The following is a 19,192-nucleotide window of genomic DNA, read 5'->3' on the forward strand; positions in this document are numbered from 1 at the left end:
CTCGAAGGGCTGAATGGCCTCCTCCTGCACCTATTGTCTATTGTCTATTGTCTATTATTCTTAAACTGTGGCCCCTGGTTCTGGACTCTCCTGCATTGGTGCAGCACCCTCTCCCCCCCCCCCTCCCCTCCCTTCTCTCCAGCCCACCCCCTCCTCCCTCCCCCTCCCCTCCCTGCGCCTCCCCCACTCCATCCCCCTTATCCTCCCTCCTCCCCCCTCCCTCCCTAGGAGATAGATTTAAACTTTAAAATGTAAATAACTTTAAAAATATAACACCGATTTCAATGAAACTTATTCCATTAGCACCAAAGGGACGACCGTGAGTAAAATGGCCCTTAAAACTTGTCGCGCTATCGTGTACCGTTTTGGCTGTAGTTCAGGAACAAACAAACGAACAAACAAACAAGAGTTTTAGTGTATAGAGAGTGTACGAAAATAACTGCAGATGCTGGTACAAATGGAAGGTGTTTATTCACGAAATGCTGGAGTAACTCAGCAGGTCAGGCAGCATCTCGGAAGAGAAGGAATGGGTGACGTTTCGGGTCGAGACCCTTCTTCAGGGTCTCGACCTGAAACGTCACCCATTCCTTCTCTCCCGAGATGCTGCCTGACCTGCTGAGTTACTCCAGCATTTTGTGAATAAATACCTTTGATTAGTGTATAGAGATGTGCTCCCCTCCTTACGATGCTTCGACTTACGATATATTTCGACTTTGCGATGGTACAAACGGCAGCGATGATCCCTAGCAAGCCGGAACCGCTTCCGGCCACGTGATCGCGTGTATTCAATGTATTTCGACGTATGGTATTTTGGGTTCCCGACGGGTTTGCTCTTAACGTAACCCCCATGGTAAGTCGAGGACCACCTGTGTCACATTTCTCCCCTCTACTACCCTACCTGGAATTTTTCTCCTTTGTTGAGCTGGGTGGATCGGTATTCGGGCGAGTCGATGAAGGCGGTGGGGTAAATGTTGTGCAGGAAGTGCCCCCGGTAAGAAACTGTCATCCTGTCGAGTCAAAGAGCTGCTTTAAGTACATTCTCCAAGAACAATCTATTGAGTGGCGGCACGGTGGCGCAACGGTAGAGTTGCTGCCTCGCAGCGCCAGGGACCCAGGTTCCATCCTGACCGCAGGTGCTGTCTGTACGGAGTTTGTACGTTCACCCCGTGACCTGCTTGGGTTTTCTCCGGGTGCTCCGGTTTCCTCCCACACTCCAAAGATGTACAGGTTTGTAGGTTAATTGACTTCGGTAAGTTGTTAAGAAAGATTATCCCGAGTGTATAGGCTAGTGTTAGTTTAATTTAAGTTTAGTTCAGTTTAGTTCAGTTTAGACATACAGCGCAGAAACAGGCCCTTCGGCCCACCGGGTCCGCACCAACCAGCGATCCCCGCACATTAACACTATCCTACACCCACTAGGGACAATTTAAAATTATACCAAGTATACAAACCCAAGCCAATTAACCTACAAACCTGTACGTCTTTGGAGTGTGGGAGGAAACCGAAGATCTCGGAGAAAACCCACGCAGGTCACGGGGAGAACGTACAAACGTAGTCGGGATTGAACCTGGGTCTCCAGCGCTGCAAGTGCTGTAAGGCAGCAACTCTATCGCTGCGCCACCGTGCCGCCCCGTTAGTGTACGGGGCGATCACTGGTCGGCATGACTCGGTGGGCCGAAGGGCCTGTTTCCGCGCTGCATCTCGAAAGTCTAAAGTAAAGATTGGGGAAGATCAATCACATCGCGGTTCTGATTAAATGATCTCAGCCCTGACATGTTAGCTCAATCTACCAGCAATTTACATATTTACACATACTGGCGCTGCTACCTCACAGCGCCGGAGACCCTGGTATGATCCTGACTACGGGTGCTGTCTGTGCGGGGTTTGTACGTTCTCCCCGTGACCCGCGTGGGTTTCCTCTGGGTGCTCCGGTTTCCTCCCACACTCCAGACAAGCGGGTTTACTTTACTTGAGTTTACTTTAGTGTCGCGCGGTAAACAGGCCCTTCGTCCCACGAAGCCCGTGCCGACCAGCGACCCACGCACACTAGCACTATCCTACACACGAGGGAGGATTTACAATTTTACCAAAGCCGATTAACCTGCAAACTCACACGTCTTTGGAGTGTGGGAAGAAACCGAAGACCTCGGAGAAAGCCCACGCAGGTCACGGGGGAACGTACAAACTCCGTGCAGACGGCACCCGTAGTCGGGATCGAACCCGGGTCTCCGGCGCTGCATTCGCTGTAAGGCAGCACTCTACAGCTGCCCCACCGTGCCGCCCAATACTCTGTGTAACTCGGCGCCCTTTATGTGGTGACTCTTTGCATACCCAAGGTGTGCAAATCAAAGCATATCGCTGAGACTTGTCACATGTGACAACAAAGCATCATTCATACTTTCATTTATTCATTCATTCAGGTTTCATTGCCCCCATAAATCACACCTACGCACCTGATCTCGTGAGATTTTGAAGAGGCTTTTACATGGCCACGTGGAAGTGCTGGGAAGGGATGTGTCGTGTATAGGAAGATGAGATCCATTTTTACTTGGCATCATAGCTCACTTTAATTTATTAGTGCATTGATTTTTGTTTGTTGCCTGCTATCCGGTCAACAAACAGACTAGTCATGATTCCTCAGTCCTCACTATGATTCTTCAGTTTGAAGAATCACCCATTCCTTCTCTCCAGAGATGCTGCCTGTCCCGCTGAGTTACTCCAGCTTTTTATGTCTATCTTCGGTCTAAAACAGCATCTGCAGTTCCTTCCTACACATTTGGGGTCGTGCAGCGGTAGAGTTGCTGCCTTACAGCAAATGCAGCGCCGGAGGCCCGGGTTCGATCCCAACTACGGGCGCCGTCTGTACGGAGTTTGTACGTTCTCCCCGTGACCTGCGTGGGTTTTCTCCGAGATCTTTGGTTTCCTCCCACATTCCAAAGACGTACAGATTTGTAGGTTAATTGGCTTGGTAAATGTAAAAATTGGCCCTAGTGGGTGTAGGATAGTGTTAATGTGCGGGGATCGCTGGTCGGCGCGGACCCGGTGGCCAAAATGGCCTGTTTCTACGCTGTATCTCTAAACTGAACTAAACTGAATATGTTTACAAACAAGCCGTCCACAGTGTACTGATAGTGGCAGTGATAGAACTACATGCGGCATGGTGGCGCAGCGGTAGAGTTGCTGCCTTACAGCGCCAGAGACCCGGGTTCGATCCAGACTACAGGTGCTGCCTGTATGGAGTTTGCACGTTCTCCCCGTGACCTGCGTGGGTTTTATCCGGGAGCTCCGGTTTCCTCTCACACTCCAAAGGCGTACAGGTTTGTAGGTTGATTGGCTTGGTGTATCTAAATTGTCCCTGGCTGTGTGCAGGATAGTGTTAATGTGTGGGGATCGCTGGTCGGCTCGGACTCGGTGGGCCGAGAGGGACCTGTTTGCGCGCTATATCTCTAAACTAAAACAAACTAAGATACAGGATAAAGGGAATAACGTTGAGTGCAAGACATTGTCCAGGAAAGTCCGATTAAAGATAGTCTGTGGCTCTCCAATGAGGTTGGTGGCAGGTCAGGACCACTCTCTAGTTGGTGACAGGATGGTTCATGTTCGGCACAGACATGGTGGGTTCCTGTGATGCACTGTTCTACGATCTATTCGATGGTCCTCTGGCAGGTCATAAGTGATGGGAGCAGAATTAGGCCATTCGGCCCATCAGACAATAGACGATAGGTGCAGGAGGAGGCCATTCGGCCCTTCGAGCCAGCACCGCCATTCAATGTGATCATGGCTGATCATTCCCAATCAGTACACCGTTCCTGCCTTCTCCCCATACCCCCTGACTGCTATCCTTAAGAGCTCTATCTAGCTCTCTCTTTAATGCATTCAGAGAATTGGCCTCCACTGCCCTATCACTCATGAACTTCTGAACCAATTGGCTTCGTCAAAATTGCAAACTGTCTCTAGTGTGTGTGGGATAGTGTTAGTGTGCGAGGATCGCTGTTGGCGCGGACTCAATAGACAACAGACAATCGACAATAGATGCAGGAGGAGGCCATTCGGCCCTTCACGCCAGCACCGCCATTCACCGTGGTCATGGCTGATCATCCACAATCAGTACCCCGTTCCTGCCCTCTCCCCATTTCCCTTGACTGGGTGGGCCGAAGGGCCTGTTTCCGCGCTGCATCTCTAAACTAATCCAAACTCATTGCCCTGTCCACACACTACTCGGCACGGGTGAAGAACACACATCATGTCTCACATTCTTTCAAGCGTCTTCTGTACATTATGTTCAATTGGTCTGACCCCTTTGCTTTCTGCCCAAATATGGGAAGCAATGGAATGGAATGAAGCCAAACAGATTATAAATAACAGCCATTCCTCCACCAGGAATCCTTCAGCAGTCTGCTGATAAGATTTACACAGTACCAGATAAACATTTCAGCCTCTCAGTGTTAAATAACTGAAGAACATAGATCAGCCATGATCACAATGAATGGCGGTGCTGGCTCGAAGGGCCAAATGGCCCCCTCCTGCACCTATTTTCTATGTTTCAGTATATAGAACAGGACAGCCCTGCAATGGGCCCTTCGGTCCACAATGGTTGTGCTGAACCTGGTGCCAAGTTATGCGTCGGAAGGAACTGCAGATGCTGGTTTAAACCGTAGACAGACACAAAAAGCTGGAGTAACTGGAGAAAAGGAATAGGTGACGTTTCCCGTTCATAATTGATAAATTCTGCACCTATAACATGATCGTATGATGTGAAAAAACATTATGATGATAAAGGGAACAGGCCATTGTTAGCTGTGGGCTAGGTGAAACATAGAAACATAGAAAATAGGTGCAGGAAGAGGCCATTTGGCCCTTCGAGCCAGCACCGCCATTCATTGTGATCATGGCTGATCATCCACAATCAGTAACCCATGCCTGCCTTCTCCCCATATCCCTTGATTCCACTAGCCCCTAGAGCTCTATCTAACTCTCTTTTTAATTCATCCGGTGAATTGGGGGGGCCTCCACTGCCCTCTGTGGCAGAGAATTCCACAAATTCACAACTCTCTGGGCGAAAAAGTTTTTTCTCACCTCAGTTTTAAATGGCCTCCCCTTTATTCTTAGACTGTGTGGCCCCTGCTTCTGGACTTCCCCCAACATTGGGAACGTTTTTCCTGCATCTAGCTTGTCCAGTCCTTTCATGATTTTATACGTTTCTGTAAGGTCCCCTCTCGTCCTTTTAAATTCCAGTGAATACAAGCCCAATCTTTCCAATCTTTCCTCATAGGACAGTCCCGCCATCCGTTTTCAAGTTACAATAGACAATAGACAATAGATGCAGGAGGAGGCCATTCGGCCCTTCGAGCCAGCACCACCATTCAATATGATCATGGCTGATCATTCTCAATCAGTACCCCGTTCCTGCCTTCTCCCCATACCCCCTGACTGCTATCCTTAAGAGCTCTGTCTAGCTCTCTCTTGAATGCATTCAGAGAATTGGCCTCCACTGCCTTCTGAGGCAGAGAATTCCACAGATTTACAACTCTCTGGCTGAAAAAGTTTTTCCTCATCTCCGTTCTAAATGGCCTACCCCTTATTCTTAAACTGTGGCCCCTTGTTCTGGACTCGCCCAACATTGGGAACATGTTTCCTGCCTCTAACGTGTCCAATCCCTTAATAATCATACGTTTCGATAAGATCCCCTCTCATCCTTCTAAATTCCAGTGTATACAAGCCTAGCCGCTCCAGTCTTTCAACATATGACAGTCCCGCCATTCCGGGAATTAACCTAGTAAACCTACGCTGCACCCCCTCAATAGCAAGATTGTTACAGACAATGAGACACAACAGGAGGACTGTGGACTTACTTTCCCTTGAGCAGGATACTGAGCCGGTCATCAACAGATGTTTTATCTTCTGCGGCGTAGGTCTGATCCTTTGCAAGGGTCATGATGCTACAGAACTGCCCCGTGAGTCTTTGGAACAAGTCAGGAGGAACGTGAAGAGGCTCAAACATTCTCCGGTAAAGTGCCCTGAGCTCCTTATCAAGCTTTATCTGCAAGGAGATAATTTGGACGGTTAAAACATGGTTAAAATTTAAAACTAAAGTTAAAACTTGAGCTTAGGGTTGGATGTACAACTATACTCATTAACTCCCGGATCTATTTCAGTCAGAGAGTTGTGAATCTGTGGAATTCTCTGCCTCAGAAGGCAGTGGAGGCCAATTCTCTGAATGCATTCAAGAGAGAGCTGGATAGAGCTCTTAAGGATAGTGGAGTCAGGGGGTATGGGGAGAAGGCAGGAACGGGGTACTGATTGAGAATGATCAGCCACGATCACATTGAATGGCGGTGCTGGCTCGAAGGGCCGAATGGCCTCCTCCTGCACCTATTGTCTATTGTCTATCCCCATAATCTTTATATTTGTAATTCTCTTTTCTCTTTGCTTTCTCTCTATTAGTTTATAGTCTCTTTTCAACTTTATTTTTTCTTTAAAAATTTAAAAATTGAAGCTATGTAAGAATTCTATAACCAGTTTGTCGTTTATTATTATTTGTACATATGCTTTAAAAAATTAAAAATTAAAAAAACAAACATGGTTAAACTATTTCAGAAGACAGACACAAAGAGGTGGAGTTACTCAGCAGGTCAGGCAGCGTCCCTGGAGGAAAATGATGGGTAGCGTTTTGGGTCGGGCCACTTGTTCGGACTGAGGGCAACTTAAGTCAAGATGTTCAGGGTTTGGAAACAAAAAACGAAGTGCCGGAGTAACTCAGCGGGTCAGGCAGCATCTCTGGAGAACATGGATAGGTGACGTTTCACAGAGTGCTGGAGTAACTCAGCGGGTCAGGCAGTATCTCTGGAGAACATGGATAGGTGAGGTTTCGGGTCGAGACCCTTCTACAGCCTTGAAGGTGGTAGTTTTGGTTTAGGTTTATTATCATCAATTTAACTTGGCATTATGTTCAGTACAGACATTGTGGACAGAAGGACCTATTACTGTGTTTAGTTTAGTTTAGTTTAGAGATACAGCGTGGAAACAGGCCCTTTCGGTCCACCGGGTCCATGCCGACCAGTGATTCCCACACACATAAACACTATCCTATACTCACTACAACAATTTTTACATTTACCAAGCCGATTAACCTACAAACCTGAGGTATTTATTCACAAAATGCTGGAGTAACTCAGCAGGTCAGGCAGCATCTCAGGAGAGAAGGAATGGGTGACGTTTCGAGTCGAGACCCTTCTTCAGACTCGATTCAACCTACAAACCTGTACGTCTTTGGAGTGTGGGAGGAAACCGAAGATCTCAGAGAAAACCCACGCAGGTCACGGGGAGAACGTACAAACTCCGTACAGTACAGCACCCGTAGTCAGGATCGAACCTCCGACACTGCATTCGCTGTAAGGCAGCAACTCTACCGCTGCGCCACCGTGACCGCCCAATTTCTATCCCATGTTCTATTTTTTTAACTCTCGCTGGTCCAAAGATGTGCATTTTCTCCAGACCTCTCGGTCAAACATCACAAACAGGGATTGAAAGATTGAGAAGGTTGCAAAGTACCTTCGAAAGGTTGGAAACAGTTCCAATCTCCACTCGGAAGAACCAGTGACAACACTTTGTTGTGTCACTGAGCTCTTGAAGTGGGCAGCATTCCATAACCCTGTGCAAACAGCCCAACACCACAAGTCTATGGATGCCAGTCCCCAATATAGGCTCAAATCATATGTAAGAAATGACAGTCAGCTGTTCAAGAAATGAATTATAGAAATGTGTCGCAGGAACTGCAGCACGGTGGCGCAGCGGTAGTGTTGCTGCCTCACAGCGCCAGAGACCCGGTTTCCATCCTGACTACGGGCGCCGTCTGTACGGAGTTTGTACGTTCTCCCCGTGACCTGCGTGGGTTTTCTCCGAGATCGTCGGTTTCCTCCCACACTCCAAAGGCGTGGCACAACTGTAGAAGTCGGTGAGAGTTGTTGGGGACATGCTGAACTTCCTAAGCCTTGTAAGGAAGTAGAGGCGTTGGACATTCCTTCAATCTGGGTGGCCCAGGACAGACCCATAGGTAAATCGATAAGAGGGACAATCTTTGTATTGGGTGAAAGTGAACAAGAACCTTCATTTAATTAAAACTAGACCAAGTGGACCCGCTGGGCCCAAACCTCTCCTGCATTGGTGCAGCACCCTATCCTCCCCCACTCCCTCCCTTGTCCCCCTCTCTCCCCTCCCTCCTCCCTCTCCCCACTCCCTCCTTCTCCACTCTCCCCCCCTCCCCTTCCTCCCCTCCTTCCCCCTCTCCCCACTCCCTCCTTCTCCACTCTCCCCCCCTCCCTCCCACCTTCTTTCCCCCTCCCTCCCCCACCTCCCCCTCCCCCTCCCCTCCCTCCTCCCCCATCCCCCCTCCCTCCCTAGGAGATAGATTTAAACTTTAAAATGTGAATAACTTTTAAAATATAACGCCGATTTCAATGAAACTTCTTCCATTAGCACCAAAGGGACGACGGTGAGTAAGGTGGGCCTAAAATTGTCGCGCTATCGTGTACCGTTTTGGCTGTAGTTCAGGAACAAACAAACAAACAAACGAGAGTTTTAGTATATAGACGCAAATGGACACAGATTGCCTTGAGAAGCTTCGTATTGATCAATTTGGTTTATAATCGGCAGAATATTTTAAAGAACCATCGTAACAGACATGAGTCAAGACAAGGGGGAAATGGAATTGAAAGCTTGGTGTCATCTCCTTGGAGCGCAGGAGGATGAGTGGTAATCCTATAGAAGAGTACAAAATTATGAGAGGAATAGATTAGGTAGAGTGTCTCTTGCTCAGAGTAAGGGAATCGAGAACCAGAGGTCATAGGTTTAAGGATGGGGGGGGGGGGAGATTTAATAGGAACCTGAGGGGTAACTTTTTCACGCAAAGGGTGGTAGGTGTAGACAATAGACAATAGACAATAGGTGCAGGAGTAGGCCATTCGGCCCTTCGAGCCAGCACCGCCATTCAATGTGATCATGGCTGATCATTCTCAATCAGTACCCCGTTCCTGCCTTCTCCCCATACCGTCTGACTCCGCTATCTTTAAGAGCTCTATCTAGCTCTCTCTTGAATGTATTCAGAGAATTGGCCTCCACTGCCTTCTGAGGCAGAGAATTCCACAGATTCACAACTCTCTGACTGAAAAAGTTTTTCCTCATCTCTGTTCTAAATGGCCTACCCCTTATTCTTAAATGGGTCCCTTATTATTAGTGTATAGGATGAGCTGCTGGAGGAGGTAGTTGAGGCAGGGACTATCGCAACGTTTTAGACAGGGACATGGATAGGACAGGTTTAGAGGGATACTAGACCAAGTGGACCCGTTGGGCCCAAACCTCTCCTGCATTGGTGCAGCACCTTGTCCTCCCCCTCAACCCCCCCTCCCATCTCCCCCCTTCCCCCCTCCCTCCCTCCTCCCCTCCCCGTCCCCTCCTTTTAAACTTAAAAATGTGAATAACTTAAAAAATATAACACCGATTTCAATAAAACTACTTGCATTATCACTAAAATGACAATAGTGAGTAAGGTGGGCCTAAAATTGTCGCCCTATCGTGTACCGTTTTGGCTGAAGTTCAGTCACAAACAAGATTAAAAAACTAGAGTAGATGGGACATGTCGGTCGGTGTGGGCAAGTTGGGCCGAAGGGCCTGTTTCCACGCATGTATCACTCTACGACTGTCTATACTTCGACAAACACATCAACACACATCACAAAGACAGCCTTCTTCCACCTCAAAAACATTGCCCGTCTCCGTCCATCCCTCTCCTCCACAGCTGCAGAAACCCTCATCCACGCCTTCATCACCTCCCGTCTGGACTACTGCAACAGCCTCCTCTATGGCGCACCCTCAAAAATCATCAATAAACTTCAATACATTCAAAACTCCGCTGCCCGTCTACTCACACACACCTCGATCCGTGACCATATCACCCCCGTCCTTTATAAACTCCACTGGCTCCCCATCCCCCAGAGAATCCAGTACAAAATCCTCCTCATAACCTACAAAGCCCTCCATAACCTGGCCCCATCCTACCTGACTGACCTCCTCCACAGGCACACTCCCACCTGCACCCTCCGCTCTGCTGCTGCCAATCTCCTATCCCCCCACATCCGGACTAAACTCAGATCCTGGGGGGACAGGGCTTTCTCCATCGCTGCTCCCACCCTATGGAACTCACTACCCCAAACCGTTAGAGACTCCCCCACACTCACCACATTCAAAACATCGCTGAAGTCTCACCTGTTCAGTACTGACTTCAACCACTGAAGGTCACCTCACCTTCTGTCTCCTTTCTCTGTTCATTTATTTATTTACTTATTTATCTATTTATTAATTTCCCTATGTTCTCAAAATCTCTGTAAAGCGTCTTTGAGTATATGAAAAGCGCTATATAAATAAAATGTATTATTATTATTATTATTATACTTACAGGTCTCCGTTTGTAGAGCAGGTAGATAAAATGCATCATGTTGAGGATAAGGAACAGTGAGTTCCAGATCATTATGTCTAAAGCACATCGGTACAGTACTGCCCAGGCAATGAAGAACGCACAGCCTGTGAACAGAAAAGGCAAGTGCCGTCAACTTCAAATTGGCACAGATATGTGACATAGATATGTGGCAGGGCAAAGTGCCACGAAACAGCGAGAGAGAATAGCTCGGTGGCGCAGCGGTAGAGTTGCTGCATTGCAGCGCCAGAGACCCGGATTCCATCCTGACTACGGGTGCTGTACGTACGGAGTTTGCGCATTCTTCCTGTGACCTCGTGAATTTTTTTCCGAGATCTTCCGTTTCCCTCCACATGCCAAAGACATAGAGGTTTGTAGGTTAACTGGTTTAATATAAATGTAAATTGTCCCCAGTGTGTGTAGGATAGTGTTAGTGCGCGGGGATCGCAGGTCAGTGGAGACTCGGTGGGCCGAAGGGCCTGTTTCCTCGCTGTATCTCTAAAGCCTTGTAAATTTCAAAACCGTGTCAATTTCAATTCCTTGTCACTTTCTATGGCTTGTTAATTTCAATTCCTTGTCCATGTCAATTGCGTGTTAATTTTAATTGCTTGTCACTTTCAATGACTCATTAATTTCAATTCCTTGTCACTTTCAATGGCTTGTCAATTTCTATTGCTTGTCACTTTCAATTATATAACAAATCAACCAATGATATAACAAATCAACAAATTCAGATGATGTGATTGTAGAAATTCTTAATTCTTAATTCTCTCGTCAATGGTAACTAAATATAAATAATGTTACGTACTTCTACCGCTGCACCATACAGAGCATCCTAACGCATGGCATCCCTGTGTGGTATCTCAGCTGCACGGAGGCAGAGAGGAAAGCTCTTCAGCGGGTAGTCCATAGAGCTCAGAGGACCATCCGAATACAGCTACCAGCCTTGGAGGGCATCTACAACACACGATGCCTCAGAAAAGCCACCAGCATCCACAAAGACTCTTCACACCCCTGCAACAGTCTGTTCGACCTTCTACCATCGGACCGAGGATACAAGGCCTTCTACGCCCGCACCTCCAGACTCAGGAACAGCTTCATCCCCAGGGCCATAGCTGCTATGAACCGGTCCTGCTGAGCCGGATGGTCACATCGCACAGTGAACCGGCACAGACCTACTTGCACTTTATTCTGTTTTAAAACTGTTCTAATTTGTTTCATTGGGTTGTTTAAATTAATACTGACTAGCTAATTAATTTATTGCATCGTATGGGAGGCACATTCCCAATCTCGTTGTACCCCTGTACAATGACAATAAAGATATATTGTATTGTATTGTATTGTATTGTATTGTATTGTATTGTATTGTATTGTATTGCATTGTATTGTATTGTATTGTATAATCTCCAAGCATTGCGGTGGCACAGCGGGTCGAGCTGCTGCCTCACAGCCCCAGATACCCGGGCTCAATCCTGACCTCGGGTGCTGTCTGTTTGAAGTTTGCAAGTTCTCCTTGTGAGCTCCAGATGCTCCGGTTTCCATCCACATTCCAAAGACGTACAGTAAATTGCCCCCAGTGTGCAGGGAGTGGATGAGAAAGTGGGATCGCATAGAACTAATGTGAATGGGATCGATGGTCAGCTTGGACTCAGTGTGCCGAAAGGCCTGTTTCCAAGTTATATCTCCTAGAGTAATCTAAGCTAAAAAGATAGTTTAGTTTAGTTTACAGATACAGCGTGGAAACAGGCCCTTCGGCCCATCGAGTCCGCGCCGACCAGCGATCCCCGCACTCTAACACTATCCTACACACACTAGGGACAATTTACAATGATGCCAAGCCAATTAACTTACAAACCTGCACGTCTTTGGAGTGCGGGAGGAAACCCGAGATCCCGGAGAAAGCCCACGCAGGTCTCGGGGAGAACGTACAAACTCCGTACAGACAGCACCCGTAGTCAGGATGGAACCCGGGTCTCCGGCGCGGTAAGGCAGCAACTCTACCGCTGCGCCTGATTGTGAATTAGCAGAAGAACGGGTGTGCTCTTCTGTCACATTCCAAGCCATGAAACTTAGTTCACCATCTCAACGAGAGTTTTACACGTCTACCTAAGCTCGGTACTACACAAATGCATTAGTTTTACTGCACGATTTTCAATCACAGGACAGAGGTTTAAGGTGAAGGGGAAAAGATTTAATAGGAGTCTGAGGGGTGACTTTTTCACACAGAGGGTGGTGGGTGGGTGGAACAAGCTGCCAGAGGTGGTAGTTGAGGCAGGGATTATCCTAACGTTTAAGAAACATTTAAAGAAAGAAACATTTAAATCCCCCTCTCCAAGCAGGACAACGCCAAGCCACACCACCATCTCCTGCAGATGGACGGATGCCAGTGCATTAAGAAACAGTTAGACAGGTACGTGGACAGGACAGGTTTGGAGGAATATGGGCCAAACGCAGGCAGGTGCGACTAGTGTAGATGGGACATGTTGGCCGGTGAGGGCAAGTTGGGCCGAAGGGCCTGTTTCCACATTATTATCACTCCATCTAAAACAGTTTCGAGAAACATTTGAGCAGTGTAAAGAGGGTCCCGAACCGAAACATCCAGAGATGTTCTCCAGAGATCTTATCGAAACGTATAAGATTATTAAGGGGTTGGACACGTTAGAGGCAGGAAACATGTTCCCAATGTTGGGCGAGTCCAGAACAAGGGGCCACAGTTTAAGAATAAGGGGTAGGCCATTTAGAACGGAGATGAGGAAAAACTTTTTCAGTCAGAGAGTTGTGAATCTGTGGAATTCTCTGCCTCAGAAGGCAGTGGAGGCCAATTCTCTGAATGCATTCAAGAGAGAGCTAGATAGAGCTCTTAAGGATAGCGGAGTCAGGGGGTATGGGGAGAAGGCAGGAACGGGGTACTGGTTGAGAATGATCAGCCATGATCACATTGAATGGAGGTGCTGGCTCGAAGGGCCGAATGGGAGAGAATTGTACAATCAGGGTGGCACGACGGTAGAGTTGCTGCCTCACAGCGCCGGAGACCCCGGTTCGATCCTGACCACGTAGGAACCCGGAGAAAACCCACGCAGGTCACGGGGAGAAGGTACAAACTCCGTACAGACAGCACCCGTGGCCAGTATCGAACCCGGGTCTCTGGCGCTGTGAGGCTGCAACTCTACCGCTGCGCCACCGTGCCGCCCTGATTATACAATGCACATTTGTACAATTCTCAGTGCCGCCCCTAGTAAAAAACCAAACTAAACAAGAAGGTGAACTAACTTCCATGGCTCACGATTCGAGTTCTTCCGCTTCATTGTCTGTTCTTCCATATTGCATGGATATCACAGTTTGTAATCTGATTATTTATATCTCATAAATTCATACGTTCTCGGAGCAGAATTAGGCCATTCGGCCCATCGTGTCTACACCGCCATTCAATAATGGCTGACCTATCTTTCCCTCTTAACCCCATTCTCCTGCCTTCTCCCCCATAACCCATGACACCCGTACTAATCAAGAATCTATCTATCTCTGCCTTAAAAATGTCCATTGGCTTGGACTCCACAGCCGTCTGTGTCAATGAATTCCACAGATTCACCGCCCTCTGACTAAAGAAATTCCTCCTCATCTCCTTCCTGAAGGAAAGTCGTTTTATTCTGAGGCTGTGCCCTCTGATCCTAGACTCCCTCACCAGTGGAAACATCCTCTCCACATCCACTCCATCCAGGCCTTGATATGGCTTGTTCCATGTTCCATGTTCTAACCCAAGGCTTTGTTGGGTTTCCCGTGTGACTTTCCAGAAGCTGTGTCTGGCTTTCTTCACTCCGCATTCACCTGCTGTTGTCATAAGGTCATAAGTGATAGGAGCAGAATTAGGCCATTCGGCCCATCAAGTCTACTCCATAATTCAATCCTGGCTGATCTATCTCTCCCTCTCAACACCATTCTCCTGCCTTCTCACCACGACCCTTGACACCAGTACTAATCAAGAATCTATTTATCTCTGCCTTAAAAATATCCGAAGACTTCGACTCCACAGCCTTCTGTGGCAAAGAATTCCACAGATTCACCACCCTCTGACTAAAATAAAATTCCTTCTCATCTCCTTCCTAATGGAACATCATTTAATTCTGAGGCTGTGTCCTCTAGTCCTCTGGAATTTAGAAGGATGAGAGGGGATCTTATCGAAACGTATAAGATTATTAAGGGGTTGGACATGTTAGAGGCAGGAAACATGTTCCCAATGTTGGGGGAGTCCAGAACCAGGGGCCACAGTTTAAGAATAAGGGGTAGGCCATTTAGAACAGAGATGAGGAAAAACTTTTTTAGTCAGAGAGTTGCAAATCTGAGGAATTCTCTGCCTCAGAGGGCAGTGGAGGCCAATTCTCTGCATACATTCAAGAGAGAGCTGGATAGAGCTCTTAAGGATAGCAGAGTCAGGGGGTATGGGGAGAAGGCAGGAACGGGGTACTGATTGAGAATGATCAGCCATGATCACATAGAATGGTGGTGCTGGCTCGAAGGGCCGAATGGCCTACTCCTGCACCTATTGTCTATTGTCTCGTCCTAGACTCTCCCACTAGTGGAAACATCCTCTCCTCATCCACTCTATCCAAGCCATTCACTATTTGGTACGTTTTAATGAACTCCAGCAAGTACAGGCCCAGTGCTGACAAACGCTCATCATATGTTAACCCACTCATTCCTGGGATCATTCTTGCAAACCTCCTCTGGTCCCTCTCCAGAGCCAGCACATCCTTCCTCAAATATGGTGCCCTGAATTGCTCACAATATTCCAAATGTAGCCTGACATTACATCCCTGCTTTGTTTGTATTCTAGCCCTCTTGAAATAGACAATAGACAACAGACAATAGGTGCAGGAGGAGGCCATTCGGCCCTTCGAGCCAGCACCGCCATTCAATGTGATCATGGCTGATCATTCTCAATCAGTACCCCGTTCCTGCCTTCTCCCCCATACCCCCTGACCCCGCTATCCTTAAGAGCTCTATCTAGCTCTCTCTTGAATGCATTCAGAGAATTGGCCTCCACTGCCTTCTGAGGCAGAGAATTCCACAGATTCACAATTCTCTGACTGAAAAAGTCTTTCCTCATCTCAGTTCTAAATGGCCGACCCCTTATTCTTAAACTGTGGCCCCTGGTTCTGGACTCCCCCAACATTGGGAACTTTTTTCCTGCCTCTAACGTGTCCAACGCCTTAATAATCTTATACGTTTCGATAAATGCCGGCATTTATTTTCCATTCCATAGTTGTCCCCATTCCTCACATTTCTTGCTAATCTGCCTTTCAGGTCCCCTGGTCTTTTCAAGCACAATCTTGACGTTCCATGCATGCCAGTGTTTGCAAGGTTAACTTTGCCGCCCTGCACAGTCACATAGGCAGTCCTTTGCTTAGTTTAGCTTAGAGCTACTGCATGGAAACAGGCCCTTCGGCCTACCGAGTCCGCGCCGACCAACGATCCCCGCACGCTAACACAAGCCTATACACACTAGAGACAATTTTTACACTTACAAAGCCAATTAACCTACATACCTGTACGTCGTTGGAGTGTGGGAGGAAACCGAAGATCTCGGAGAAAACCCACGCAGGTCACGGGGAGAACGTACAAACTCCGTACAGACGGCGCCCGTATTCGGGATCGAACCCGGGTCTCCGGCGCTGCATTCGCTGTAAGGCAGCAACTCTACCGCTGCGCCACCGTGACCACCCACATGTCTCACACATTTTTTTTACAGAAGCCAACGAACCTACAAACCTGCACGTCTTTGGAGTGTGGGAGGAAACCGGAGCACCCGGGGAAAACCCACGCGGGTCACGGGGAGAACGTGCAACCTCCACACAGACAGCACCCGAGGTCAGGATCGAACCTGGGTCCCTTTTGCTGTAGGGCAGCAACTCTACCGCTGCGCCACCGTGCCGCCCTTCTCCAAGCACCTGAAAAAGCTCTGGGCTTATCGTTTCAAACCCGAAGCTGAAGATTTCTAGAATTCACCCAGGGCATACCCATACCCATGGATTGTGGAACAGCACAGAACGGCAAAAGGTCTAAGCTACAGGGAGAGGTTGAGCAGGCTGGGACTCTATTCCTTGGAGCGCAGGAGGAAGAGGGGTGATCTTATAGAGGTGTATAAAATCTACACCCGCAGCCCGCGGGTGCTGCGGCCGCTGGAACCCGCCCGAAGGCTCGTCGGTCAGTCGGCGTAACCGGGAGGGAGCTTTTGGAGACGTGGGACGCGAGGAGCAAGGGCTGGTCGGTGGGCAGCTCGGGGTAATGCCTCCAGAGCCTTCACGGTCAGCTGCAGGAGGAGACACAAAGATGGCCGGGGGAGGGGAGGGGAGGGGAGGGGAGGGGAGGGGAGGGGAGGGGAGGGGAGGGGAGGGGAGGGGAGGGGAGAGGAGAGGAGAGGAGAGGAGAGGAGAGGAGAGGAGAGGAGAGGAGAGGAGAGGAGAGGAGAGGAGAGGAGAGGAGAGGAGAGGAGAGGAGAGGAGAGGAGAGGAGAGGAGAGGAGAGGAGAGGAGAGGAGAGGAGAGGAGAGGAGAGGAGAGGAGAGGAGAGGAGAGGAGAGGAGAGGAGAGGAGAGGAGAGGAGAGGAGAGGAGAGGAGAGGAGAGGAGAGGAGAGGAGAGGAGAGGAGAGGAGAGGAGAGGAGAGGAGAGGAGAGGAGAGGAGAGGAGAGGAGAGGAGAGGAGAGGAGAGGAGAGGAGAGGAGAGGAGAGGAGAGGAGAGGAGAGGAGAGGAGAGGAGAGGAGAGGAGAGGAGAGGAGAGGAGAGGAGAGGAGAGGAGAGGAGAGAGGAGAGGAGGCCAGTTCACGGGAACTGCTCCAGCATATCGAGCGCGCACGGGCCGACCCGACTTTGAACAATGTTGGCGCCTACGTGTGTAACATATGAAAAAAATAATTTCACTGTGCAGTTGCATATGTGACAAATATAACACATATTGAGATTCAACTGGTCCAGATGTTGACCCTCCTAGCACACCTGGAGCCATAGAGTGATACAGTGTGGAAACAGGCCCTTCGGCCCAACTCGCCCACACCGGCCAACAATGTCCCAGCTACCCTAGTCCCACTTGCCTGCGCTTGGTCCATATCCCTCCAAACCCGTCCTATTCATGTACCTGTCCAACTGTTTCTTAAATGATGGGATAGTCCCAGCCTCAACTACCTCCTCCAGCAGCTTGTTCCATACACCCACCACCCTCTGTGTGAAAAAGTTACTATGAAATCTTTTTCCTCTTCGCCTTGAACCTATGTCCTCTGGTCCTCGATTCCCCTACTCTGGGTAAAAGACTCTACCCGATCTATTCCTCTCATGATTTTGTACACCTCTGTAAGATCTCCCCTCATCCTCCTGCGCTCCATGGAATAGAGACCCAGCCTGGTCAACCTCCCCCTGCAGCTCACGCCCTCTGGTCCTGGTAAACACCCTCGTGAACCACCCGGTCTGCTGCACGGTGCCACACAACCCCCTGGCCCAGATGTTCCCGACGTGCCACCTACCGACGCTGATCATGCCGCGGAGTAGAATCATGTGGACCTTGATGGTGGTGGGGATGAGCAGGCCGACGGCGAGGCACATGTTGGCGAGGTGGAAGACTAAATGCTGGATCTCCTTCCAGCTGTCGCAGCTCTCCATCCCGGCGGGGAAGGGCTCGGTGCCGTTGCCGTAGCCGTAGCCCCCGGGGCTGGAGGCGTTCATCGCCGCCAAGCTGAGCGTCCGGAGGTCGTCCCGTGCAGCGTTCATTCGGCCAGACCTGAAGCGACCGAACAGAATAAGCACACGGACACAAAGGGCCCGAGTCAGTTAGCGGGACAGATCGCAGCGCTGGAGAGATGGGACGGGCGACGTTTGGGGCCGAGACCTTTCTTCAGAATGAGAGTCGGGGAGAGGGGAAGACGAGAGGTGTACAGATGCTCCTCGACTTACGATGGGGCTACGTTCCAATAAACCCATTGTAAATCTGAAATATCGTACGTTGAAAAGGCATTTAATACACCTAACCTACTGAACATCATAGCCACCTCTTCTACCAAACATGATAGCCACCTAACCTACTGAACATCATAGCCACCTACCCTACTGAACATCATAGCGACCTAACCTACCCAACATCATAGCAACCTCTTCTACCAAACATGATAGCCACCTAACCTACTGAACATCATAGCCACCTAACCTACCCAACATTACCTACCCAACATAACCTACCCAACATCATAGCCACCTATCCTCCCTCCTCCCCCCTTCCTCCCTCCCCTCTCCCCCCTCTCAGTCTCCCCCTCCCCCTCCCTCCCACTCCATCTCCCTCAACCCCCCTTATCCTCCATCCCTTCCCCCTCCCTCCCTAGGAGATAAATTTAAACTTTAAAATGTGAATAACTTTTAAAATATAACCGATTTCAATGAAACTTCTTCCATTGGCACCAAAGGGACGACGGTGAGTAAGGTGGGCCTAAAATTGTCGCGCTATCGTGAACCGTTTTGGCCGTAGTTCAGGAACAAACAAACAAACAAACGAGAATTTTAGTATATAGATGAATGTAAGTTATGCAAAAAAGTAATGATGACAAAGGAAACAGGCCATTGTTAGCTGTGGCCCAGGTGAGAACTAGTTACGATGAGACTCAACAAAGTGGACACAAAATGCTGGAGTAACTCAGCAGGTCAGGCAGCATCTCGGGAGAGAAGGAACGGGTGACGTTTCGGGTCG

At 49.0% G+C, this 19,192-nt stretch overlaps 1 protein-coding gene across 1 annotated transcript in view; it reads right to left on the bottom strand.

Moving 5' to 3' along the window:
* Positions 1–19,192, bottom strand: part of popdc1 (popeye domain cAMP effector 1) — a 45,702-nt gene that overhangs the window by 20,516 nt on the left and 5,994 nt on the right. The window contains exons 2-5 of the mRNA XM_078399852.1: positions 17,982–18,235; positions 10,451–10,575; positions 5,853–6,040; positions 899–1,007 (exon numbers count right to left, since the gene is read on the bottom strand). Coding sequence (XP_078255978.1) covers positions 899–1,007; positions 5,853–6,040; positions 10,451–10,575; positions 17,982–18,225 — 666 coding nt within the window. The 5' untranslated portion in view covers positions 18,226–18,235. The remainder of the gene's footprint in view (positions 1–898; positions 1,008–5,852; positions 6,041–10,450; positions 10,576–17,981; positions 18,236–19,192) is intronic.

The sequence above is a fragment of the Rhinoraja longicauda genome, chromosome 5 (assembly GCF_053455715.1).
Source record: "Rhinoraja longicauda isolate Sanriku21f chromosome 5, sRhiLon1.1, whole genome shotgun sequence".
Taxonomy (NCBI): Eukaryota; Metazoa; Chordata; class Chondrichthyes; order Rajiformes; family Arhynchobatidae; genus Rhinoraja; species Rhinoraja longicauda.